The sequence below is a fragment of the Stomoxys calcitrans genome, chromosome 4 (genome assembly GCF_963082655.1).
Source record: "Stomoxys calcitrans chromosome 4, idStoCalc2.1, whole genome shotgun sequence".
NCBI lineage: Eukaryota > Metazoa > Arthropoda > Insecta > Diptera > Muscidae > Stomoxys > Stomoxys calcitrans.
Window position 1 is genome coordinate 35,514,489 of NC_081555.1, and position 27,944 is coordinate 35,542,432.

A 27,944-nucleotide genomic window follows, 5' to 3' on the forward strand; every position below is an offset into this window, starting at 1 on the left:
CTTAAATCTATTTACATGGGAGCACCTTATTAGACAGTATGCCTAATTGGACTTTGTTTGGGGAAATTTGAAAAACGTTGAGCAATGTAATTAACCTATGATAACTTGTAGCATTATTTATTCCACTATATAGAGGGTATATGCTTGTATGTTGTCACTTTTCAAGCCTTTGCGACAAATATAAATGTAATTAACTTTAAAGCGAGCATTGAACCAATTTTAATTATTATATTAAGTAATAGTAAAATGTATTTAGCAATAAAACAAAACGACACCAACAATTCGCGTGACACTAAATGAGCTAAACGGGTAACACTTTCTCACAGTATGAGTTAACCGTTAGGGTGAGTGATTGACATTTTTATTTTGATAATAATCTTATCGCACTATACTATGAACAAATTTGAAATCTATAAAAACCAGCACATCGTGTCGAGGATGTTTTGTGGAAAATGCCATACAAATACAAAAATAATTCTGGAATTTTAGTTTTGTTTAGTAAAGTTATAGACATAAAAATTTTTATTACTTTGCCAAAGAATGATGAAAAACGATACTGTCGGTAGGTTAGGTTAGGTTAAAGTGACTGTCTGCCATCAGAATCAGACGTTTTCGTCCATTGTGATACCACAGGAACGGGAGAAGAAAGATGCCTTCTAGTTGCTACTCTTGAACCATCCAGATCGCTTTAAAAAGCCCAACAACTTGCGTTGGCATACGCTAAATCAGGTAAGTTTACAAAGAAATGAAAACCTAAAGTTGAACTTCTTCAGCCTGCCAGTGCGGGACACATACACAGCAGATGTTCTATAGTCTCTTCTTCCTCAACGTGACCAACATCTCCTTTGTGACCATCTGTCATTGTTTGCCCTTCGGGTCTGATCCTGTAGACTTAGCTTACATGTCGCTAAAGGCATACCCTCAGTCCCCTAGTATGTGTGTGGGTGATCATTGACTCGCAAGCTCGCTTGCTCAACCATTCCCTGGGATATCTCTTTGGCGCGGCTCCCAGAACTGGTGAATTTTAACAGTTCAGCCTCTCGTTGAGAGATACGCGACGGTCCAGAGCGGATTTCGAATTCAAATATATGTTCCCCTGAGGTGTTTTCAATACCATTCGCCTAAGTTGGTTCATGTCTGGTATTGTGTCTTCACCTAAGTGCCGGTATCTGTTAGACGCGAAAGCTGGGCATTGACAAAGGAAATGCTGCAACGTCTCATCATCTTCCACATATGCCCTACACATGCTATCACTTGCCGCACTGATGTTACATAAGTGAGCTCGTCCGGATCTCGGCCTGCAGGACCGTTTTATGGTCAGGCAGTCTAAAACAGATCTTATTCCCTGGGTTCTCAATGTAGACCCCCAGGCCCACTCTGTCCTCTAGCTTTGATCCATCCGTGTAATATGATCTTCCAGATGGCAATACTAGTGCCTCGCACTCGATTTCAAGGTTCATCTCAGGTATCCGATCGGAAACCTCTTGTCTTCCTTCCAGGTTTCCTATCGTTGCCTCGATTATACCGCGATGGTATGAACTGCTCCCATCCTCAATCCATTCTCCCATCGCCTTAAGCCATCGCCATCACACTTAATCGGTATGTCAATGGGTCGGATATCTAGAATAGTTTTCAGTGCCCTAGTGGACGTGGTCCTCATCCTGATATAGCTGCCATATAAACCGATCTTGGGTCTTGACTTCTTGAGTCTCTAGAGGGCGCAATTCTTATCCGATATGAATGAAATTTTGCACGACGTGTTTTGTTATAATGTCCAACAACTGTGCCAAGTATGGTTTAAACAGGTCCATAACCTGATATAGCTGCCATATAAACCGATCGTGGGTCTTGACTTCTTGGGCCTCTAGAGGGCGCAATTCTTATCCGATTGGTATGAAATTTTGCACGACGTATTTTGTTATGATATCTAACAACTGCACTAAGTATGGTTCAAATCCGTCCAGACCCTGATATAGCTGTAATATAAACCGATCTGAGGACTTGACTTCTTGAGCTTCTAGAGGGCGCAATTCGTATCCGATTTGGCTGATATTTTGCATGACGTATTTTTTTATGACTTTCAACAATTGTGCCAAATAAGGTCCAAATCGGTTCATAACCTTATATAGCTGCCATATAAAACGATGTGGGATTTTGACTTCTTGAGCCTCTAGAGGTCGCAATTATTATTCGATTTGCCTGAAATTTTTTACGACTGATTCTCTCATGACCATCAACATACGTGTTTATTATGGTCTGAATCGGTCTTTAGCCTGATGCAGCTCCCATATAAATCGATCTTTCTATTTTACTTCTTGAGCCCCCAAAGGGCGCAATTCTTATTAGAATTGGCTGACATTTCATACAGGTCTCCAACATATAATTTAAATGTGGTCCGAACCGGACCAAATCTTGATATCGCTCTAATAGCAGAGCAAATCCTTTCTTTTATATTTTTTTGCCTAAGAAGAGATGCCGGGAAAAGAACTCGACAAATGCGATCCATGGTGGAGGGTATATAAGATTCGGCCCGGCCGAACTTAGCACGCTTTTACTTGTTATTTTTTTTTATTTATTATTTTGTTATTTTTTATTATTTAAAATTTTTATTTATTTTAATTATCGTTTATTTTATTTATTTATTTTGTTTTTTCTTTCATTTATTTACGTCTATATAAATACTCTAATCAATTAATAAAATTTCATCCAAAAACCGATAAAGAAATCGTAGTTCAGGCATTAACGTGTTAATGTTGCCACAAAAGCAAAACTAATTGTCTTTGTAGTTGATAAAATTTTGCAAATCGATAATAGTCAATTCAATCACATTTCAACATTGATTGCTTTCAGGCTTCAAATTAAATTTCATAATGTTTAACTTTGTTATATTAGTGGTCTATGATTTAGCGCCACAATTTTACAATAACGTGACGAATATCGACCGATCACAGTGTGCAAAGACGAAACATACATGCACATATGTATGTACGTGTTAACTGTATGTTATATAGCATATCTTTTTCCAAACGTTTTCCATTTTTGTGTGGAGATCAAAAATCTAAATACCGATTTTTTACAGACTACGAGTAATAAATACAAATTACATTATTTTACATGACGAACACCGCTGCTGATTTGGCCACAAAGATGTAGTTTCGATGACTATAATCAAAATGGGGTCAAAGTTGCGAAAAATAAAAGAAAATAAAAAAATAATAGTAAAAAATAAAAAACAAACTAGAGTGTGTAGAATATACAAAATAAGAAGAAACAGAGTAAAGTTTGACCTCAATATTCATACTTTACTGCTAACCACATACATCAGACTACAAAGGTGTTCTATGGCCCATTGTGAAATGGTTTAAAAAAATAACCAATATGTGTAAAGAGTTATCGAAATTGGATAATTTTCTTTTGCCTAGCACTTAAGTTGCTGCAGAACTTAGAAAGCTTCAAATTGTAAATCTGAAATATGTTATCTTATATTGGGTTGCCCATAAAGTAATTGCGGATTTTTCATATAGTCGGCGTTGACAAATTTTTTCACAGCTTGTGACTCTGTAATTGCATTCTTTCTTCCTTCAGTTATCAGCTGTTACTTTTAGCTTGCTTTAGAAAAAAAGTGTAAAAAAAGTATATTTGATTAAAGCTCATTCTAATGGTGATTTCGATTCTGAAAAAAAATGTTACACTAATGTTGCACTTATACGGGACAACATTTTGGGAATACTGCCTTATCCCTCTCATAGTTTTACACTTTTTACATTTTCAATCGAACATGTTAATATGCCCGTATATTGTAATTTCAACCAAATAATGCTGTAAAATGTAGCAATGCATCTAATATGCCGTTAGCTAAATAAAACGCGATTACTTTTTCCTTTTTTTATGTATTTCTTTTTAATATTTTGCCAAACATTCTACAAATTGTTTTCTTCTTCGTCTTTTCAACCAAAATTTGCTTGAACGGTGGCATGCACATGAGATGATAGCAGCTGATTTAAAGTGCGGCATTCTCCATCCTATCCTAGCCGCGGTGTAGCAAATGCAGCATTTTTTCACTTTCAGTGGGCAACACCATTACAAACGAACATTTACCCGGTGGTGGGGTTACACTTTTTTGGAGAATCGAACACAAAATTTCGATCTCAGTGCAACATGTCGAAAAAATGCTGCACTTTTTTTCACAATCGAAATCACCATAAGTTTTATTAAAAATGCCTTTACTTTCTTTTAAAAAATCCGCAATTACTTTTTGGGCAACCCAATACTTTGAACAAAGGATCAGAAAATGTATCAGTGCAGAAATAATGCATACTGCTTGCCTTGAGTCATCTATATTTCATTAGTCATTGTATACAGTCGCATAAAAATTGATAAGACTTTTGAAAAACTCTCATAGGAAAGGTCCCTGTGATCCACTGATTGCAAAGATAAGATACAAAGTTCCATCAATGGGGTTTCAACGTACTAATTATCCATCTTCGTAAGTGTGTTTGGATTTCAATTAAACACTTCACAACAACAACAAAAACGTTAATATGAATGTAATAAAAACACAAAGTATATCTTATCAAAATGATTAGTTATGTAAAATGATTTGAATATTGTAATTGTTGAACTGATAGTTGAATAAACAACGATTGAACTATATCCCCATAAAAAATTGGGCCATTTAGGTAATCGAGGAGACAAATCGTGGTACCAGTTTATGATAATACTTATTGGTTTTGTGGTGGTAGACATAAACCAACTAAGGCGAGTGGTATGGAAAACAATTGGGGATTTTGTAAGCAACACGGAATTCCCGAACTAAATGTTCTTTTTCGAAGTTACTTTTTAGTATTTACAGGCTTAGGTGTATGTCCATAGTGACATGGGACGGTAAAATATCCGCACCCTCTTTTCAACCCAACCTAACCTAACCTTACCTTTTGGGTTTGTTTTACAAGTTTGGAAGAAATGTTTTATCAAAAATGAATTTGGTAAGCCATTACGTAGGTCTAAACACTTACAGAGAATGAGATAATGAGAAAATGAAGTAAAAACAAGTAAAAGCGTGATAAGCTCGACGTGAGTGAAGATAAATTCCGAATTTAACTAGTGGAGACACAAACCACTGACTTAGCAGTCCTCTGTTACTGGCATTAGCAGAACACTGTTAAGCAATTTTGCAGGCAATTAATTATTTTCAAAAAAAGAAAAAATATTTGTTCATAAAAAGTTAATTTCAAACAACACAAAAATGCAAAAAAAAGAAAGAAGATAATTTCCGAATTTAACTAGTGGAGACACAAATCACTGGCTTAGCTGTCCTCTGTTACTGGCATTAGCAGAACACTGTTAAGCAATTTTGCAAGCAATTAATTAATTTCAAAAAAAACAATATTTGTTCATAAAAAGTTAATTTCAAACAACACAAAAAAAGCAAAAAAATAGATCTAGAGAACTAACAAAGTGATCCAACATTAAAATTTGGTTCTCTCAAAATCCGCTAGTGTACTAACATGATAAAGAAGATTGTAAAATTGATTGGTCCACTGTGCTAAATTGGAAAATAGTAAGTTGATGAGACCGGCATCAAACGACAGCTTAAGAAGCCTAGTTTCTTATACATATCTCTTCTTATACATATACCTTAATTTTCCAAATAATCGTCTAACTATAGAAATTTTGAAAAAAAAACTCGACAAAATTACCCAAAAGACTCGAAAAGTCAAGTTTACGTGAACGACTGTGAGAAAATGGAAAATAGTAAGGCGATGAGACCGCCCTCAAACGACAGCTAAGGAAGCCTAGTTTCTTAAACATACGCCCACACTTTCCAAATAATCGTATTAGTATGGAATTTTTGGCAAAAACTTGACAAAATTACCCAAAAACTAAAAAAGGAAATTTTGCGTGAACGACTGTGTGAAAATGGAAAATGGTAAGGCGATGAGACCGATGTCAAAAGAAAGCTTAGTTTCTTATACATATGCCCACATTTTCCAAATAATCGTCTAACTACCGAATTTTTGGAAAAACTTGAAAAAACTTCCAAAATTGGAAAATGGTGGCATATGGATATGAAACTAGGCTTCCCTAGCTGTCATTTGGGACCGGCGTCATCGCCTTATTATTTTTCATTTTCATACAGTTTTTCACGCAAAATTTACTTTTTTAGTTTTTTGGGTAGTTTTTTCAAGTTTTTGCCAAAAAATCTATAGTTGGACGATTATTGGAAAATGTGAGCATATGTATAAGAAACTAGGCTTCCATAGTTGTCGATTGAAAGCGGTCTCATCGCCTTACTATTTTCATTGTTCACAAAGTCATAACTGAAAATTTACATTTTTGGTTTTTTGGGTAATTTTTCAAGTTTTTTTTTTTGAAAATAATTAATTGCCTGCAAAATGGCTTAACAGTGTTCTGCTAATGCCAGTTACAGAGGACTGCTAAGTCAGTGGTTTGTGTCTCCACTAGTTAAATTCGGAATTTATCTTCACTCACATCCATAGTAGAAGTCATTGTGTAAAATATTAGCCAAATCGGATAAGAATTGCGCCCTCTAGTGACTCCAGAAGTCAAGTTTGTTTTGTTATGATTTCCGACACTTCTTCAGCCTCTATAGGGCGCAATTCTTATCCGAAATTTTGTACAACGACTTCTCTCACAAACTTCAAAATACGTGTCAATTATGGTCTGAATCGACCTATAGCCTGAAACAGCTCCCATATAAATCGATCTCCCTATTTTACTTCTTGAGCCCCTTAAGGCCGCAAGTGTTATTCTAATTGGCTGAAATTTTACCCAACGACTTCTACTATGGTGTCCAACATTCAGTTCAACTATAGTCCGAATCGGGCGATAGCTTGATATTATAGCTCCAATATCATAGCAATTCTTTCTTTTTATCATATGTTTGTCTAAAAAGAGATAAGAACTCGACAAATGCGATCCAGGGTGGAGGGTATATAAGATTCGGCCCGGCCGAACCTAGCACACTTTTACTTGTTCGACATATTAATCTCTATCGGTTAGGGATGTTGATGGGACCAAACCTACACACTATTCTAAAGTTTACAGGTTTTTATGAGCCCAATGCTTTATTAGGGTCTAATACAACACACTGTTCCAAATTTCTGTGAAATCGGGTAAAAAATGCGCTTTCTATAGGGTCAAGACCCTAAATCGGAAAACCCGTCTATATGTTATATATATCCCAATGTGATCCGATTTCGACCATACTCAATAGGGGTATAGATAGGTTTAACTAAACTCTGTTCTACATTCCAGCGTAAGGCTCTAGAACTTAAATTAAAAGATATGGGTCTATATGGCCCAAATTCATGAGAACTCAAAAAATTGCAAAGTTTGCCCATGAACATTCCATTAAGGAACAGGGGCAAACTTCTCACTATCAATGATTGCAGTCCGTATCAAGTTCTTCAATTATATGGGGCCTCCTTTTTATAGCCGAGTCCGAACGGCGTGCCGCAGTGCGTCACCTCTTTAGAGAGAAGTTTTACATGGCATAGTACCTCACAAATGTTGCCAGCATTTTGAGGCAACATTGAGTGAGTTGTCATGTCACGGTATCAAATATCAGCAAAATCGTATAAATGTTGAGACTCCTACAAGCCCAAACCTCAAATCAGCAGAGCGGTTTATATGCCAGCTATAATTAAATATAATTGCAATATTGATCATATTCGGTCCGAATATCTGGGGCTTATTAAAACTCCATGTGGCCTTATCTAGACTTGAAGAGATCTACCGTTTTTCTGTCACTGACTAGAAAAGACGTCCAAGTCATTGTGTCCGTCATGACAGGCCAGTGTCTAATCGGAAAAAATACTGACACACTGAAGGTTGCCAGCAACGACTTTTGCAGAAGCTGTGAGGACATCGATGAAGAAGATACTATAGAACATCTTCTGTGTGTGTCCCACACTAGCAGTTAGAAGGAGTCCACTTTAGGTTATCATTTCTTTGAGAACCTGTCTGATTTAGCGGATGTTAACATTCGCAAGTTGTTGGACTTTTTAAAGCGATCTGGATGGTTCAACGGTAGCAACTAGAAGGCATCTTCCTTCTTCTGTTTCTGTGGTATCACAATGGACGAAACCGACTAAGTTAGTCTGATGGCAGACTGCCACATAAACCTGTGGAATGGAGGATAGGTAGAGCTTAAACAGTGCCGCCTTGGGGAACTCCCTGTTTTACTCTGTGTTTCGGCTTCTTATCCGCAAATTCCAGAAATAACTGGCTACCAAACAGATAATTCGCCATCCAGCGTTTTAGCACTGACTGGAGGGACGTATTGGCGATGTCCTCAAATAATTTGGTATGGTTGACCTTCCCGAATGGTTTTGATAGGCCCAGTGCCACGAGAATCGTCCTATCACATATCCTGGGCTAATTGAAGCCACGGCAAATGTGTACGGTGATGGCATGCAGAGCAGTAGCCTTCAAAATCTATGCTGATACTCGGCGAATGGTAATTCTAAAACGAGGCTCGATAGGAGTAGTTCTTCAAGCGTCTTGACAACCGTTGCGAGAAGGATTGTTAATCATTAGAGTCCGGAGCCATCATTTAAGAAGAGTTTTTACTCGGTCAGGTCACGGTCACGTACTATCACTTGATTGTGTTTGGATCTCGCTCACTCATCACGGGGCTACATGCGTAATTTACTTGTAACAGAACAACTTACGACTCATACACTCCATATCATATACCAATTTGACTCCTGCACGGGATAGCTGTGAGAACCATAAAGGCTGGAACATTGAGATCCAATCTGTCGGGCAGCACCGGCTCTTGCACAAATACTGAGTGCCTATGATGCTCGGTATGACAAGGCGAGTTATTGGCACCTTTAAATAACCAATGGCCACCCTATTCTCGCAGCGATCGGTCCTTTGGACCGAAACGAGCTTACTCACCTACAGGAGCTTGATGGGGATCGCCACCTCCACATGAAAATGTATCTACAACAACAACAACCAATGTGATCCTTCTTCATTGACGACTTCAAATTAATTTTACCGAAGTCAGAGTTGGACTGGAGGAACCCCGCCGTTGGATGAAGCAAGTATCCTTATTGAATTCTTGGAAATTGGCAAATTACAAAGACTATTGGACGAATGCAGTTCTTTTCAGCCGATGAAAAAGAAAGAAGACTGATTATTGGGTACATACATGAGCCAATAAGGCTCTGGCATCGAGCCATATGAGATCGAGATGCAAAAGGCATCATGCTGGGTACGACCGGTGATTAGTTTTGGTCATGCTATTACGTGAGCAGTAGACCCTGTGGGAACTCTTAGTAGTAGGATAGACGTTTTTCAGGAGTTAAAGCGGTAAAAGAGGATGTCAAAACAAAAACGCTACTGAAAATATATTTTCTATACAAATTTGCAAAAAGAACTACAAAGTAATATCGGAAGTTACACACATAGACAAATTTTGAATAAACCCATCGCTGTCTATTACTCATATCCTTCCTCTTCACCGCTGCTTGTAAGTTGATCGAATGGACTAAATGTCATATGACGAGTTTTTGGACAACCCCACTTCATAGCCTCTCTTGAGGTTATATCCAAATCAACCATGAGTTCACCTTTCGGCAATTGTAATGGACAGGTAAACTGTTCATCGTCTTCTTCCAAGCATGTCTGAAACAGGCTGTTGATGGTTTTTGTTCCATAAACAGTTAAGGTAAATACTGTTCGAGGCGCTCGCTTGTGGCCACTTGTGTCGTTGCCAAAAACATACAGTTCACTGGGACAATCCCAAACACGCTTGAAAGATTTATCACTTATGCTTGCAATGAGGAGTTCCGTAAGTATTACTAACAGATTTCTTCGTTTATTTGAGAAATCCAGGGCGTTTGCTTTCGAATGCCATAACATGCCCATCCAAGAACCTTCCAATTCAATGACAGCACGCCAATGTCTGGGCAGACTACTATTTGAGACAATTGTATATTTTGCACGAAACGCCTTGAACAATCTTAAGAGGGTTATAACATAAAGAAGCCTTGATTTCTGGGAAGCCGGACCATCGACAGCATCCTCCACCATGCTGTAGAAATGTACCAAAAATGTAGTAACCTTCTCGATGGGAGGGCAAAATGGATTTTTATACGAATCGCGCAACATGGGCAATAGGCAGCCGCAAAAGAGCGACTTGAAACCTGAACGCACATATACATTGGTTGCATGTCGAATTCCCAGCAAAACGGCACTTTCATAGCTTTGGGGATTGGTGGAGACATTTTTGTAAAGTGACTTTTCAAATTCATGACATATATAAAGATCACTTATATCCCGAAATCGTCGAGAAGTTTCACGTATTCGATTGTGATGCCAAATATCTATGTTTCCGATAATTTTTTCCAATATTTCCGGCGGAAGATCAACAACTGTAGGAGGAGCAGGAGCCAATTGCTTTTGTTTTACTCTCCTTGAACTCCTAAGGCCTTTGGTAGTCAAGCGCGGTTTTTTACGAGGTACAATTTGGCTTTCTTCTTCGGAAGATTCTACATTGAATTTTGATTTAGGCATTGTTTTAGAATTTGAAAATAATGAGTTGGCCCCAATAAATTTTAGTTACAAAAAATGGATGCCAAATTTGATTTGAATTAACAAAAAATATTGAAAAAATATGTCATAAGTGTCAATGAGTGTGCAATGCAAATTTATTCACAGAAGGTCGTCATACTTATCCAAATAAGAACAAGTAAAAGGGCGTTAAGTTCGACCGGGCCGAACTTTGGATACCAACCACCACCTCAGGTATATATGTAAACCACCTTTTGTCAAAATCCGGTAAAAAATGCATTCCTTACGCCCATAAACAAAGCAGCTATATAGAAATATGTTCCGCTTTGGACCAAATGCTAATATATACAAGTCATTGTTCAATTGTGTATGACAAAATATTGGTCTTTTAAGTCGCTATTTCTAAAAATAAACCGATCTGAACCATATACGACACGGATGTCGAGAAGCATAAGTCACTGTTTCAAATTTCAGTGAAATCGGATTATAAATGCGCTTTTTATGGGCCCAAGACTTTAAATCGAGATATCGGTCTATATGGCAGCTGTATTCAAATCTGAACCGATTTGGGTCAAGAAGCAGAAAAATATCGAAGAGCCTAACACAACTCACTGTCCCAAATTTTGACGAAGTCGGGCAAAAAAAAAAAGCCTTTTATGGCCCCAAAACCTTAAATCGAGAGATCGGTCTATATGGCAGCTATATCCAAATTTCCACCGATCTGAGCCAAATTGAAGAGGGATGTCGAAAGGCCTAACACAAATCTGTGTCCCAAATTTCGGCGAAATAGGACAACAAATGCGTCTTTTATTGGTTCAAGAGCTTAAATACAGATATCGGTCTATATGACAGCTATATCCAAATCTTCACCGATCTGGGCCAAATTGCATAAAAATGTCGAGAAGCCTAACACAACCCACAGACCCAAATTTCGTCGACATCGGACAATAAATGCTCCTCTTAAGAGCCCAAGACCTTAAATCGAGAGATCGGTCTATACGGCAACTATATCCAAATCTGAACCGATCTGGGCCAAATTAAAGAAGAATTTCGACGGGCATAACACAACTCACTGTCCCAAATTTCTGCAAAATCGGATAATAAATGTGACTTTTATGGGCCTAAGACCCTCAATCGGCGGATCGGTCTTTATGGCAGGTACACCCAAATCTGAACCCATCTGGGCCAAATTGAAGAAGGATGTCGATGGTCCTAACACTGTCCCAAATTTCAGCAAAATTGTATAATAAATGTGGCTTTTATGGGCCTAAGACCCCAAATCGGCGGATCGGTCTATATGGGGGCTATAACAAGATATGGTCCAATATAGCCCATCTTCGAACTTAACCTGCTTATGGACAAAAAAAGGACCTGTCCTAACACAATTCAATGTCCCAAATTTCAGCAAAATCGGATAATAAATGTGGCTTTTATGGGCCTAAGACCCCAAATCGGCGGATCGGTCTATATGGGGGCTACACCAAGATATGGTCCGATATAGCCCATCTTCGAACTTAACCTACTTATGGGCAAAAAAATGACCTGTGCAAAGTTTCAACTCAATAAGAAAGAATTAAGAAAGTACTTCAACAACATCTGGGAGGCATCTGAAGGTTAAGTGATGCCACTGGTATGAGTCTAGCGACTTTTATGCTAATTCTTCGACATTTAGGCCAATTCCCGAAGGTAAACTGTGAGCTGTAAACTCTGTAAAGAGGTCCACAGTTTTGTCGTCAATGGATAGAATAGAAAGAAGTCTTAATATTTACGTCCCTACGGCAGGCTTGAGATCTGTGGATCTAAAAAAATGTGTGGGCAGAGGAACACCTGAAGAAGGTGTACTGCCTCCTCTACTTTGGAATATAGCCATTAACAATATATTATTGTCTCTGGAAGAAAACGGTGTACAAGTGATCGCCTATGCTGATAACGTGGCAATTACGGTTAGGGAAAGTTTCCCAGCACTCTAAGAGATATACATCAGGAAGCTCCATGTGCAACAGCAAAGTGGGCTACCGAATGTGGTTTAGGTATAAATCCGTGCAAGACAGAAGTAGTTCTTTTTAGCAGGAGATACAAGTTGCCTGCAGTGGAACTTGTCTCCTTGGGAGGAGAGAATGTTTCATTTACCCAAAATACCTTAGTATTTTTCAGGACAGGAAATTGTACTTCAAATCCAACATTTTGGAAAGGGCAAGAAAGGCAACTCTTGTCCTCTACACCTGTAAGAGGGCCAATAAAAAAAGTTGGGGTTTAGACCGCGTGTCATGCATTTGGTATATATTGCAGTTGTCAGGCCTATAATGCTATATGGTGTTGTGGTCTGGTGGACGGCGCTTCAAAAGTCCACCTACTGTTCAATACTTAACCGCATCAGAACAGATTGCTCCAAACTAAACGACCAGGTGGGTTTTGGCGTGTACTCCAAAGATCTAGAACTGATCATATCGAAAAGGTTACCCGTCCTCAGGATTGTGTATCAAGCGGAGATCCTTGCAATGAAGGAAGTGTTGGAATGGCTAAGATATAATGTCATAATGACGATTGGCATAAATATCTTCTCAGACAGCCAGGCAGCCATTAAATCCCTGGAAAAAGTATTTATGCACACAAAAACCGCCCTTGCCTGTCGCAGATCTCTCAATGAGAGGGCTGAACGGTTCAAAATTCGTCGTTGTGTAATATTTCAGTTCATTCGTATAAAAATTGCGCCTTGTAGGGGCTCAAGAAGCAAAAACGGGAGATAGGTTTATATGGGAGCGGCATCAAGCTATTGATCGAATCAGACCATAAAAGATTGCGCCCTCTAGAGGCCCAAGAAGTCAAGACCCAAGATCGGTTTATATGAAAGCTATATCAAAACATGGACCGATTTGGCCCTTTAACAGTCCCAACCGACCTACACTAATAAAAAGTATTTGTGCAAAATTTCAAGCGGCTATCTTTACTCCTTCGAAAGTTTGCGTGCTTTCGAAAGACAGACAGACGGACATGGCTAGATCGACTTAAAATAGCATGACGACCAAGAATAAGTAGATTATCGGGTCTTAGACGAATATTTAGAGGGGTTACAAATGTAATGACGAAATTACAAAGTAAAGTACAATACATATGAGAATAAATGCCGATTAGGGCGCCCTCTATTCGTATATGACGTACATAAGACAAGTCTTATGAATACAGAAAGTGACAGCTCATATGACATGTCTGATCATGTAATGGGTGCTTAAGTATTGATTCGTTTTGACCAGTTTCAATAAAGCTGCGCTTCGCCGTTATAAAAGATAATAACATGCTCGAAGATATAGAAGAAAAAAAAACAAGATCGTAGTATTGAAATAAGCCCATCCATACATTCATCCATCAACCATAAATACTCACATCAATGCAATGAATATTGCACATCACATCATTAGCAAGATCTGTGGCAATGGGTACATGCATGCAGAAAACGAAACGAAAACTAGGTATAACAAAACCTGATGTTTTACGGAACACACTGCAATAAGATACAAAGCAAACCTTCAGCTACTAGCAAACTGTGTTAGTATACCAGTGAGTTTTTTTTGTTTAGTATTGATTGAGCCTGGCGGGCATACAAGGGGGCAAGGCAATATAAACGGGTATTTCAAAAATCCACAAAGCGGGGTAATCGAAAATAAAACCGCTCTATGCCGGTGAAGGACAAAACGCAACGTAATAGCCGTTTCTTTGTGGATCTTTAACGAAATGATTCCGCATGTGTAGAATCTCTGTTAAATTGCACTTGAAAAGGCAGAGATACCAGCAATAGCGTCCGTATCTAATGCCAATGTTAATGCAAAACTTGTGGATTCATGTTAAGAACCGGATTTTTCAATGTTTACAGTTGTTAGTTGTCAGTTGTGAGTATGTCATGTAAGACAGTCAATATCTAACACCATAGCCAGCAGTGCTCTTACATACGGACGCACATAGACCGACTAACAGCTAATGAGCTAACCATAGTCAGGCCATAAGCTATCGTGCGAACAACGACCTCACAAACTTTAGCTATGACAATGACTTTTATAACAAAAAAGAAATAACAGCAAAAAAAAAAACTAAAAAAGAAAAATAGCCATCATCATTTTGAAAAGATTAAAAATTTCTTTTTGGTTTTCAACTTTCAACGTATGAATGGCCATAGGAATGAGAACACTCACCTGCGTTTGCTATTAATTTTTCCATAGGCTATTATCCATACGGCAGCCGAGATGCCTGTGAGTCCCACGATGGCATTCTGATTTTCGCGCAATGTGCTAAGGGAAGGAGCCATTTCTTTGATGTTCCTTTCACTTGCAAATAGTCGTTAATTGTGCTACTACACACTATTATTACAATCTATAGATGTTTAAGGGAAAAATTCCACTTGCTGTTTGCCTTCGTCACCGTCAACAGCACTATACCGCCCGTTTCAACCGTTCTTGTTGTTGTTGTTGCTATTGTGGTTGATTATTATAGAAGTGTCGAAGTGTCACCTTTTCGCGAGCGAGTCTTCCGACTTTCTTCCACATACACACAATGCCCCCTTTTCTATGCTCTATTGGGTGGCTTAATATCAAGCAAAATGTTAATTAACCTTTTGCTGCTTTTCTTTAATATAATTTACATAAAATTTCGTTAAATTCTAACCCCTTTTAGTTTTTTTTTTCTTTTTTTACTTTTTTACTCGTTTTGTTGTCGGTGTGTTTGTGCTTTTGGGGGAATCGCTGCGTTTGGGTGAGTCTATTCGTGAGTGTGCGTGTAAATGTATTTCACTTTTTAATTTGTTAATTCATAGACATTTTTTTTATTTTGTTGCTTGCCCTCCGCCTTTTTGCTGCCTGCCTTTCGCGCTAAACTTTGAGAAACGAGAAACTTGCTTGAAAACCGAAACGTTTACCACACAAAACACATCTGATTTCTGGCATTAATAAACAACATCTGATTTTCTTGGGAGCTCGCGAGCTCCATTAATTTCGTTTCCTAAAAATCCAAAAAAAAGGACGGAAGTATGATTGCACGAATATAACTATTGTTTTCTCTGTTTGATTTGCTTGTTTAGAATTTGAATGAATGGAGGAATGACCGTTCACTGCGAAAGTGTGGAATGGAGGAATAGAGGATTTTGAACTACATTTACAATTTGTGCGGACGTTCTGGTATACGTAAACGACACTTTTAACGTGTTAACGTGGCGAATTGTTGACCAGAGTACTGTGATAAGGTAATGCAATGAGCTGATGCCGATAATAGCGTTAAAGGCCAAAACAGAATGAGCGCATTGAGGAACGTTGCGTTGATAAAAATGCAACTCTGCAAACAAATGTTAAAAAGCAAAATCGCTAAAGTTTAAACGATTTTTATCTTTGACGACCAAAAACACTGCTTTAAGTGTGGCAACACCGAATGACAAAAAAAACAAGTAAATTTAAATTTGTATTGTCTATCGCGCAAACCAAATCATTCCCATCCCGTGTTACTTTTCTATATAACTTTTGAGTTTACCACACAAAACACATCTGGGGCCGAATTACATACATAGCACGTTTACATTGACATTTTAATGATTTAACTAAATCCTAAAACAAATCCTGTCCGTTTACACAGCGTTTTTGGGGATTTAAGTGACATACCCAACAGTAAATGCGTATACATTAATGTACATATCACACACAACCATACACAATTCTTGAAAACAGTTGCATATTATGGTACTTTTATCGACTATTGCAGTTATAAAATCGGGTTAATTTTGGATTTAAAAAAAGTAATCCGCTATGTTGTCATCTGATCGACGTTTTGCCAATAAACTCAAAGAAATTTGTGTGCGTGTGTGTATACATGTGCGTAAATGAGCAGAGAATATACGAGAAAGAAGATACAACAAAGAGAATGCAGACAAAAATCTGACGTCTTAGTACTAGTCAAACCTGTCCGGCTATTAACCGCTGTTCGCGTGAGACCACCTTATTAAATCAGCCCTGGGGTTTGCCTGAAAGGTGTAAGGAAAATCAAATTTGTTAAAAGGCGATTTATTTATTTTAGCCAATACGAACTAAATATTTTCTACGAGAAAGCCACCCTAAGCAGGATACTACTTTTCCGCCTATTTATAGCCCATGTTTCGCTGCCGTTTTCATATGGAAATTGATAACATTCCGCTCGAAAGGTTGAACAGAATACCCTGCTTAAGTTAGGGAATCCGCTAAGGGTTGGTATCATGACATAATTACCAGGTAGAGTACCGTGAACAGCTGAGTAAAATTGTATCTCTCGAAGTGCCCTATCTGTCAACGAGGTTTGGTTGTGTGCATGTATTATAGTTAAGAACCATGACAATGATGTCAAGCGTTGCCATTAAAATTTCTTTTTGCCATTTTCACACTTTAATCAGAGTACTACTTTTTCACCTATTTTCCTCCAGCGTTTCGCCAACTTCCTTTTTTATGGAGTGTGACAGCATTCCGCCTGAAAAGCCGAACCGAATACTCAGCTTAAATTGGTAAACAAAAATACTCAAATTTTGTTCGGCCATGTGCGCCGCTTGTGAACATAAATAAATGAGAATTATCTAAGAACATGACGCTGGCAGAATTTTGCTCTAAATGACATGCAGTTTGCGTCGTTTGCATTTTCGTATATAGGGTTTCTGCAGTCGTAGCTTCCAATATGTGTATTTTTCTTTCCTTTATTTCTTTTCATTTTACTGTAAATTTGTTTTTTTTTTATTTTTTCGGCAGAGTTGCTTTCTCTGTTATTTCAATCCTTTTCGTGTGCGGATTTGGCATGGTTTCTTGAAAATTATTGGTTGGACATTTTTTTCATAGTGGCAACACCGCTTTTAAGTACAAATCGATTATCATTTAAATCAGTATTCAATTATCGAATAATGCAAAATCGATATAAGCTGCAATCGATTTTCTATTCGCTATTTCAACGAGGCTACGGCACAGCTACATTAGGAGACGTGACACAGTCGCAGCGATAAATTAATTTCTTTGAGGAAGCAAGAAAACCACAAAAGGTATGCCCAAATATTACAAAACCACATAAAATATCCAAAAATATATATCATTTGTTATAAAAAAAAAACGTTAAAACAGAGTAAGAATTTGTTTGTGTTGCAATGAAGAGAAAAAGAAAAATGTGTAATCGAAAAATGAGTGAAGTGATTACTGCACCAAAGGTGATACACACAAGGCATACAAATGGAGAAGAAAAAAAATTACATAACTAGAATTTTTACATTCTGGTTAATGAAAATTTGGAAATACAACTCCAATGAGTAGCAAAACTATTGTACTCTAGATTTAAGTTCACCTGTAGTAGGGGTATAAGGAACGGAAGAAAGGAAATAAGTATAAAACGTTATTGAAAATTTATTTAGAAATTTTGGTTTTCTAAAAGAAATTTTATAATGCACAGTTCCAATAGGAGACATAAAATATTCATGCGTTCAAGTTCATTTTTTATACAGGATTTACTACCCCACTCTCAAAAACACAATAAAGATTTCATTTCTACGCCATAAAAATAAAACAAAGCAGGACCATTGAACAGAAAAAATCTTAAATCGGCTGCCTGCGGCTCCAGAGACATCAAGCACAACAGCAGACCGCATTGCCGGGTCAACAGCAACCAACGCAAAGCCAGAGAGGCGCTCGCTTCAACAATAATTGGGCGTTTTGGACTGTTTTGCGAAGGCGGCAGTGGCGTGAGCGACGGCGAAAGCTGTTCTAACAATCAAGAAACAAGTAATGTCCATATAACTTTTTTCCATATGATATATATTTCCTTAAAATTGTGTCAAACTGTTGAGAAATACTATACCACATACCTTTTTGACTATATGAGAGCAGCAATTTCAAATGCTGCTCATATATTTTCTTGTTAATTACTCAACAAACACAAAGTTGGTGGGAGATTTTTTCGAATCTTGATTTTCGTTAAAATAGCCCAGAAACAAGACTTGTTTTTGGCAAAAAAAAAAAAAAAAAAAAATAACAAGAAAATATTTAAAGGCAAAAGAAAAACTTTTTCGAAAAAAATGAGAAAGAGCATGAAAAAAATAGGTATAACATAAATTGTAACTCACAAGACTAGAAACACAAATCTAATTATGAGGATGATGGTCTCTGATTTACAGGTGCATGAAACGTGTTGGTGCCTTGGCCCCCCGCCCCATCAGCCCTAACGAAACAACGAACTACGAAAACCACTGTGTGTACAGCATGTCGTCGTCAGGTGGTCCACAACGAGTGCGAAGGGATGAGTTTGATATAGAGTCGAGAGATTACTACGAGGATTCTCCTCGCAGGGGAGGCAGTGGTAAGGGCAGTCGTTCTAGCAGAAGTCGCCATCGCGATGATCGAGATAGTCGCTCCCGTTCTCGCAGCGACTCTATTGAACGCCATCGTGGCGGTGGTCACCGCCGTGGTGGGCGATACAATAGTCGTAGTCGCAGCCGCAGTCGCAGCCGCGGCTATTCGTCCCGGCGCCGGCTAGATAGTGGTAGCCGCCACTCAGCTAGATCTCACAGATATCGTGACTCGCGTTCCAGATCATACTCTGGCTCACGCTCCAGATCTCCAGGATATAACAGACGTCATCACCATAGCGATAGAGATAAAGAACACAGACGTAGAAGTTCTAAATCACGCTCTCGCTCAAGATCATCATCATCATCATATTCTCGTGAATATTCCACAAAAAAGATTGAGGAAGGCACTCGAAAATCTGAACGCAAAGAATTAAGGGCCATTAGAGAAGATAATGGTGATGGCGAAGACAATAGCAGTTCCTCACAAGGTTTGCATGATAAAAGCCTGAAAGATTTGCCCTTACCCGAACAGGAGGAGGGCAGCACCTCGAAAAAAGCCTTGTACAAATTTGATGAAGACGAGCCCATAGATAGGGCGCGCATACATCGCGAAATGGAAGAGAAACTGAGACAAGCATTGGCCAAAGAAGGCAAGGTGTATCCTCCACCCAAGCCAGAAGCTTCACATCCGGTATTTGCCAATGATGGCTCATTTTTGGAAATTTTCAAAAAAATGCAAGAACAGCAAATGCAACCCAAACCATCCACATCAACGGCAGCAGCCAGACCAGTGGTGGCTGCTGTAAACCCTGCTGTGCCGGTACTGGCGGCAGCGACTGTCAATCCCACTACAGCGCCATATTTGGTGGCCACAGCCACAGGTAAAAGTGCGCCACCCCCTCCCATTGTGGGTCGACGAAAGGGAGGCAAAATTCTGAAGACTGGTGTGGTGGCCAAACCCAAAGCAAACGCCGAACCCAGCAATGATCCCAAGGATTTCTGGTCCCTTTATTTGGCTGAAGTGAATAAATACAAAAACACAGCCTGTGAATCGGAACAAGGCAATAGGCCTTTAATAAAATAAATTTTCTCAATGCAGCGTGAATAGGAAAAATGAACTTGAATCCAATGTATCGAGAAAAAAAAACCAATTGACATTGGACTGTGCATAACTTTTTCTTTTTTTTCAAATTTTATTTATTTTCCGTTCTTATTTCCTTTCGTATTATTTCTTCCCCCCTGAGTTTGCAAACGTTTTGAACGAAAACGTTTTTTTTTTTAGTTTTTTTTTTGGACTAGGAATCTTGAAGTCTTCTCATGGACAAATGAATGCATAGACAGACTCATTTGCTTAAAGGTTTATAAAATTTAAGATTTCTATTGACCTTTTTCTGAGCAGTCCATACATTTATTTGTCCTTGGTAACCTTTTTTTTATATACCCTTAAGACATCTATACGATATACAAGCATAATTAGTATTAAGTTTTATTTACATAAACATTTACAAATGTTTCTCTGAATATTTTCATATATAGATAACGCATAATAGAGTATACCTTTAGAATTATATGTATTTGGTAGAAGCGAACATACACAAGAGATTTCAACAATTGCTGTTATTAGCCAGCAAAATGCAAAAAAAAAACATTCTAAAAAAACAAACTAAAATTTAAGATTACTAAAAAAACACAACAATCCCTCAATTCGCTAAAGGATTTCCAATAAATTTAAAGATCTATGAAGATATTAAACAATATGAGAAGTAGAAGAATTAATTTTTCAAATGTTTACACAAGCATGGTAAACTAGGTTTTAAAATTTCCAAATTTCTGAATTAACTCTTGCATGAAAATTCAAATGTGCCATGAATATCGAACATCTAACATCCCATATGTAGAGATTTATTGTTAGATGACGACACGCAATACACAACGAGATTAAGTTGGTTTTTATAAGTTTTAACGTAATTAACACATTTTTGAGACTAACCAATATTTTATAGCAGAAGTACTATGTCCACTGCAGCAGTGGACAAGGTATTTTAAATTTAAATTGTGATTACCAAACATTATTCTGTGAGTTCGCCAATATCAATTGAGGTACTGATATGATTTAAGATCTGAAATATTGACTCTCTTGGTTCATCTTTAAGCTAGTCTACAGAAATCGACGATTTTTTATATAAAGCAACTAACCGAACCGGGCCCGCTCCACTGCAGGCTTCTTTAACTCTCTAAGGTCTCGAAGGTTGGGACACTTCGCCCTGAATGTGTACATCGAATTCGTGCCTCTGTAGTCTATGTCCGCCTATAACGTTGAACGCCTGCTTTCAAATCCTGGCGATAACATTGGACAAAATTTAAAGCGGTGGAGATCCCCTCTTAATGCTGGCGACATTTGCCATGCAAGGTCATGTAAAAAATTCTCTCCCAAAGAGATGTCGCTCCGCGGCACCGCATTCGAACTCGGCTATAAAAAAAAGTGCTTATCATTGAGTGTAAACTTGAATAGAAAAGCTTTCATTGATGTGTGAGAAGTGTGCCCCTTCTCGGTTCCTGGGTAAATTTTTACTCCACTCCCAAATACCTTTCTTTTGGGTTCTATATTATCGTATTCGTAAAAATTTACGGTTTAGAGAGACACTTGACACTTAAGGTAAATATACGCTTTGTGCTCTACTTTCATGAGACCCATAATGGCATGATGGGTAAATAAATTCTGTTTGAGGGTGGGATGGACCCCAGGGACTTTGTCCCGAAAATGAGAATCAATTTTTCGAAAATCATTTAATTTAAACAACGGGTGGGGTAGTTCCTCAAACCCATAAATCTTCAATTGGATATCAAGTACCTTTTGTTTGAGCTCTATATTGTCATCATTGGTCTATTGTATATACCCTTCGGCGGGATGTCCCCCAAGGCACCCGACTCCAGCAATAGAAACCATGTTTTGTTTTGTTCTTGTAGCAGCCTTTGCCGATGAAGAACCTCACCGACACTGACCGATGATGAAGGCGGTTCTGGCAAACGGAACAGAACCAGGGTCCGGGTTTCTTTTCAATCCCGGCACGGACCAGAAGCATACGGAGAAGGCACTCCGGGATGTGCCTCTCCCATGACGAAAAAAGACGAACACGTACACTGAGGCGGCAGCCCTTGCCGATGAAGATTCCATCGGGTCAATCCGGTACGTACAACCGGCTGCCATGGGATTGATGTTTGGTTTTGACTTTGAGAGTGCAAAAAAAAAAATGTTGAACGAATTGCATTACCAATCTCCGAGATCTAGTGGTTTTAAAAATTAGGGTAATGAGAAGTGCTTTTTGGGGGAGGGATGGCACTCAGACATTTCGACTCAAATATGGCCATCAAATTCGTGCTGCACTCCCAAATCCATTTAATGTGAGCCCCATATTGCCATGGTCAGTAAATATGAAATGTTTGGAGGGTTTGGCACTCAGACATTTCGACTCAAATATGGCTATCAAATTCGTGCTGCACTCCCAAATCCATTTAATGTGAGCCCCATATTGCCATGGTCAGTAAATATGAAATGTTTGGAGAGTTTTTTTATGGGGCTGGGGCGGCCACTGGCACTTTGCCTTGAAAATAGATATCAAATTCGTTTTTTACTCTCAAATACCGTTGATTTGAGCTCCATAGGGGGCGCTTTAGGGCGTACCCCCAAACACTTGGTTCCAAAATTGGATATCAAATTCGCTTTCTACTCTCAAACACCTTTCATTTGAGTTCCATATTGTCATTATGGGTCAACTAACATATTTAACTTTTTTTTTGGTAAGAAAAGCGCCATCTAGACTTGAACTCAAATTTTAATGTCATATTCGTAATACACTCCCAAATACCTTTCATTTGAGTGTCCCATATAGACAGGATCGGCTATTTTTTATGCCATATTTGTAATCTACTGTCGAATACTTTTCATTAGAGACCCATATTGACATTAACGTCGAATATATTTGTTTAGAAGAGTTTTTGGATTGGGGAGGCCCGCTGAGTACTTGAACCAAAATTTTAATACGATATTCGCTATCTAGTCTCCAATACCTTTCATTTGATACCCATATTGTGCCTCCTATCGGACCACTTTTGGTTTTGGATGGCGTTGTTGGGCTAAGGGGGAGGGACCGCCTATATCCGAAATCTAAAAATTATATAGCCTATGTATCCTTTCAGACAAACTTACACAATCTGTGAAAATTTTAAGAAAATCGGTTCAGCCATTTTTGATTCTACGGAGCAAACAAAAAACCGAGTCCCATATAGTCATGATGGGTCATATGCCCATTTTTCCGTTTGGTTCAAATGAACGTAACTTCTTTACCTTGCCGTAGTATAAATAACGCCTATGTATCGATAAAATTTAAATTTTTTTTAATTTTTATCAACTCCTGAGTTTTTGAACTTTTCGCAAATATTTTAAGCTCCTTATCAAAGTTATCGTGTGCTTGTCCACCGGTGAGTTAATATTGGGTTGCCCAAAAAGTAATTGCGGATTTTTCATATAGTTGGCGTTGACAAATTTTTTCACAGCTTGTGACTTTGTAATTGCATTCTTTCTTCTGTCAGTTATCAGCTGTTACTTTTGGCTTGCTTTAGAAAAAAAAGTGTAAAAAAAGTATATTTGATTAAAGTTCATTCTAAGTTTTATTAAAAATGCATTTACTTTCTTCTATAAAAATCCGCAATTACTTTTTGGGCAAACCAATAGTTCATATCTTGCTCAACACATATAATATTTGGGTAAGGAACGTAATCACTTTGCAATTTTTTCGTGTTGAACAAAGCTAAATCCAGATGGTTTTATATTTTGTAGTTTGCAATATTTGGGAAATGAAATTCAGACCCCCCCCCCCACTTGGCACAAACACAGAAGAAATATCACGAAAATTTTTTTAATTAAAAATTTAATTGAAAATAGAAATGTTTTCAATTAAAAAATTAATTGAAGCATTCCTTTTTATACCCACCACCGAAGGATGGGGGAATATTAATTTTTTATACCCAACATCGAAGGATGTGGGCAAATTCATTTTGTCATTCCGTTTGCAACACACCGAAATATTCATTTCCGACCCTATAAAGTATATATGTTCTTGATCAGCATAAAAATCTAAGACGATCTAACCATGACCGTCCATCTGTCTGTTGAAATCACGTTACAATCTTTAAAAATAGAGATATTGAGCTGAAACTTTGCACAGAGTCTTTTTTGTCCATAAGAAGATTAAGTCCGAAGATGGACTATATCGGACCATATCTTGATATAGCCCCCATATAGATCCATCCCTCGATTTAGGGTCTTAGGCGCAAAAAAGCCACACTTATTATCCGATTTTGATGAAATTTGGGACAGTGATTTCTGATAGGCCCTTTGAAATCATTCTTCAATTTGGTCCAGATTTGGTTATAGCTGCCATATATACCGATCTCTCGATTTAAGGTCTTAGGCCCATGAAAGCCACATTTATTTTCCGATTTTGCTGATATTTGGGACAGTGAGTTATGTTAGACCCTTTGACATCCCTCTTCAATTTGGCCCAGATCGGTCCAGATTTGAATATAAACCGATCTTTCGATTTAAGGTCTTGTCTCCATAAAAGGCACATTAATTATCCCATTTCGCTGAAATTTGGGGCAGTGAGTTCTGTAAGGCCCTTTGGCAACTTTTTTCAATTTGGCCCAGATCGGTCCAGATTTAGATATAGCTGCCATATAATCTGATCTCTCGATTCAAGGTTTTGTGCCCATAAAAGGCACATTTATTATCCGATTTCACTGAAATTTGGGACCGTAAGTTGTGTTAGACTTTTCGACATATTTTTTCATATAGCCATATAGTCCGAATTTTCGTTTTAAGGTCTTGGCTCCATAAAAGGCACAAATATTATCCGACTTCCCTGAAATTTGACACAGTGACTTATGTCAGGCTTTTCGACATCCGTGCCACCAAAAAGACCAATAAAAAGGCCCATAAAAATCGAATTTATTGCACGATTTCTCTGAAATTTGACTTTTCGACATCCGTGTTTAGATCGGTCTATATTTGGATATAGCTGCCGAAAAACCAATATTGAAGTAAAATTGAACAGTGACTTGTATTTATTAGACCACTCAATGGCCGTGGATTTGGTCCAAATCGGACCATATTTGGATAAAGCTGCTATTGGTGCATAAATAATACATTTTTCACCGGATTATGAAGAAAGGTGGTTTACATATATACCCGAGGTGGTGGATATCCCAAGTTTGGATCCGCCGAACTTAATGCTTTTGTTGTTAAATATCAGTCGATTTTATAGAGGAATAAACCAGGTTAGCGGAGAATTCCCGTTGGCAGCGATCAATTGGAAAAAATTCTACAAGAAAATTTGGAAATAGGATCAGAATAAGATGTCAAACTTTATTTAGAACCAAGAAATATTGACCAATCGAAAATACAAAAGAAATTGGCGAATCTGCTCCAAAAAAGTGCAATGTCAGTATGCATGTTTGCCCATAAGAATCCCATTTAGAAACAACAAGGACTCTTCTCTGATATTAATGACACCACTTAGCTATATCTAAATCTGAGCCTATATGGCCCATTTGCAATGCCCAATAACCTAAGAAGTACAATCCTATGTCAGCCGCTTGTTCGTACCGGATTGATCCGATAAAGTCCTTCATTGGCAAGGCCTTCCGCGTCTCAGCGTACAACACACTGCTACAGCAATAACCTAAAAAGTATAACTGCAATATTTCGAGCGGTTAGCGCGGTAGCGCAGAGGCTAGCATGTCCGCCTATGCCGCTGTAAGCGGTCGTTATCCCCTTATGTTGGCAACATGTGGGAGGTACTGTACCATCTGGTATGGTACGCCGTTCGGTCTCGCCAATAAAAAGGAGGCCCCTTATCATGGAGCTTAAAACTTGAATCGGATAGCACTCATTGATATGTGAGAAGTTTGCTCCTGTTCCTTAATGGAATGTTCGTGGGCAAATTTGCAACTTTACGCGTTCGATCGCTACCGTGATATTTACAGACGGAATGACAAGTTTAGGAATGGAAATTCTACAATAGAACGACATAAAATGTCAAGACGACAAAGAATGCATACACTTTATGGGGTCGCTGGTCAATATGCCTATGGTGGTGGGTATACAAAATTAGCATTATTCTAATCTCTTAAAATGTCTAATAGTTAAAGTGAGAATGCTGAAGGACTTTTAAGTTTAGCAACTCTACGATTGCTGGCTTAGGTGTATGTCCATAGTGGCATTGGGCGTTTTAACATCCCTACCCTCTTTTCAACTTAACCTACTGTACGATCTCATTTTACAGGTGATGAACCATTGAGGCATAATTATATAGGAAAACACTCTACAAGTTTCTTTTAAAATTAAAATTCAGACCTTTGTTACAAATTTCATTTTATAGATATATGATAAATCGGGTAAAATATTTACATATACATTTCGGCCATGCAAGTCAATTCAATGTATGTTTCACTAAGACCACTATCCTCAATTGCCTTCTCTACTTCAAAGTAAAGTCAATTTTGTCAATACACAAACGAAACAAAAATAAAAGCCAATATGTGTTTTAACGATAGCAGATACAAGAAAAACAATGAATTTCATTATGATTTCTAGACAAAAAAAAAAAAAAAAAAAAAAAATAGAAGAAATTAAAATGACAGCTATATTAAGTGAAAAATTATAGAAACAAACAAACAAAAATTCTTACTCTGTCTTAATGTTTTTTTTCCTAGATTTAAGACCTCTAACCAAATAATACTAAAAACTGATAATGATAACCATCAACATAATATGACTAAAACTAGTTGTTGTTTACATCATTATCAGAAAACAATAAAACTTAATTAATAAATAATAAAGTCGCTAAAAAATTTTCCATATACTAACCCAGCCTATGGTGTATTATTTGTAATAATAGACAAACATACATTCCCATCGACTTTAAATTAATTTTAAATAAATTTTCTTTGTTCTTCTTTTCTTTGTTGCTAAATGACCAACATAAATTATGAAAACCTTACCTAACCACTATGTAAACCATCCATTGTTGCCACAATGAACTAACATAAATCTAACATGTGCTTGGTATATGCTCCTCTGCTCGGTCTGCCCTTCATCTGTGTGGTGTCATTGTTTGTACCAATCATATGCATCTTTTTCGTAATTTTCACCTTTTGTGTTCATAGAGCCCGTCTTATCTTTTTCAAACATATATTAATTCTATTCAATTTCCTCTCGCATGTCGAAAAAAGGCGATACCACAATGACTGCCAAATTGGAAACCGCCCCCTTTGATCCACGTTTCCCCAACCAAAACGTGACCCGCTACTGCTACCAGTCCTATGTGGATTTCCATCGTTGCCAGAAGAAGCGTGGCGCCAACTACGAGCCCTGCAATTACTTCAAGAAGGTCTTCACCTCCATGTGCCCCCATGCCTGGGTTGAGAAGTGGAACGATCAAATCGATGGTGGCACCTTCCCCGGCAGAATTTAAATTCATTGTTCTTTAGACTAATATGAAAAGAGTTGGCTGGGTGATGGAGTTTGCCGCTCTCTCACTCATCCGCTGGCTTGCTAACATACATTACCTTTTAAAAAATATATTGTCTGCTGTTTTGTTGTCAACATCAATGAATTGTGAATTCTACCAAAAATAAAAACATTCAAACAAAACAACCACCTAAAAGTATTTAAATTACAATAAATATCATTAACAAATAATGAAATTGTAATAAAACAAAAAGAACAAAAATCTATAAAATTTAAAAAAAGTAGAAATGCTTTGATTGGAATTTAGAAAGGGCTACCACAACGTTTTGGATAGTAGCCCAACAAAATAAAAATTTGCCTTAAATTTAATCGAATTTATGATTTTGAAATATTAACAAGTAAAAGCGTGCTAAGTTCAGCCAGGCCGAATCTTATATACCCTCCACCATGGATCGCATTGGTCGAGTTCTTTTCCCGGCATCTCTTCTTAGGCAAAAAAAGGACATAAGAAAAGATTTGCTCTGCTATTAGAGCGATATCAAG

The 27,944-nt window shown here is 37.8% G+C and overlaps 4 protein-coding genes across 5 annotated transcripts in view; 2 read left to right on the forward strand and 2 right to left on the reverse strand.

Moving 5' to 3' along the window:
• Window positions 1–15,496, reverse strand: part of LOC106084844 (ATP-binding cassette sub-family D member 3) — a 73,039-nt gene extending 57,543 nt beyond the window's left edge. Inside the window, exon 1 of the mRNA XM_059367282.1 lies at window positions 14,733–15,496. Coding sequence (XP_059223265.1) covers window positions 14,733–14,845 — 113 coding nt within the window. The 5' untranslated portion in view covers window positions 14,846–15,496. The remainder of the gene's footprint in view (window positions 1–14,732) is intronic.
• On the reverse strand, window positions 9,359–10,641 carry LOC106084845 (uncharacterized). Its single transcript, XM_013248777.2, has one exon. It carries the CDS (start codon window positions 10,549–10,551, stop codon window positions 9,475–9,477), a length of 1,077 nt encoding a protein of 358 aa, XP_013104231.2. The 5' UTR covers window positions 10,552–10,641; the 3' UTR covers window positions 9,359–9,474.
• Window positions 15,497–17,466: 1,970 nt separating the features above from the next.
• On the forward strand, window positions 17,467–27,587 carry LOC106084843 (cytochrome c oxidase subunit 6B2). Of its 2 annotated transcripts, none has more exons than XM_013248775.2 (2): window positions 17,467–17,575; window positions 27,164–27,587. In XM_013248775.2, exon 2 carries the CDS (start codon window positions 27,175–27,177, stop codon window positions 27,403–27,405), a length of 231 nt encoding a protein of 76 aa, XP_013104229.1. In that variant the 5' UTR covers window positions 17,467–17,575; window positions 27,164–27,174; the 3' UTR covers window positions 27,406–27,587. The 2 variants fall into 2 exon arrangements, with proteins under 2 accessions (XP_013104229.1, XP_013104228.1); XM_013248774.2 differs by having other exon boundaries at window positions 17,473–17,575; window positions 27,098–27,587.
• LOC106084842 (CLK4-associating serine/arginine rich protein) lies at window positions 17,587–20,043 on the forward strand. The gene is made up of 2 exons (XM_059367031.1): window positions 17,587–18,305; window positions 18,698–20,043. Exon 2 carries the CDS (start codon window positions 18,702–18,704, stop codon window positions 19,953–19,955), a length of 1,254 nt encoding a protein of 417 aa, XP_059223014.1. The 5' UTR covers window positions 17,587–18,305; window positions 18,698–18,701; the 3' UTR covers window positions 19,956–20,043.
• Window positions 27,588–27,944: the final 357 nt, after the last annotated feature.

Coding starts and splice junctions, on each gene's coding strand:
- LOC106084845 (XM_013248777.2), bottom strand. CDS start 10,551: ATGCCTAAATCAAAATTCAATGTAGAATCTTCCGAAGAAGAAAGCCAA.
- LOC106084842 (XM_059367031.1), top strand. CDS start 18,702: ATGAAACGTGTTGGTGCCTTGGCCCCCCGCCCCATCAGCCCTAACGAA.
- LOC106084843 (XM_013248774.2), top strand. CDS start 27,151: ATGTCGAAAAAAGGCGATACCACAATGACTGCCAAATTGGAAACCGCC.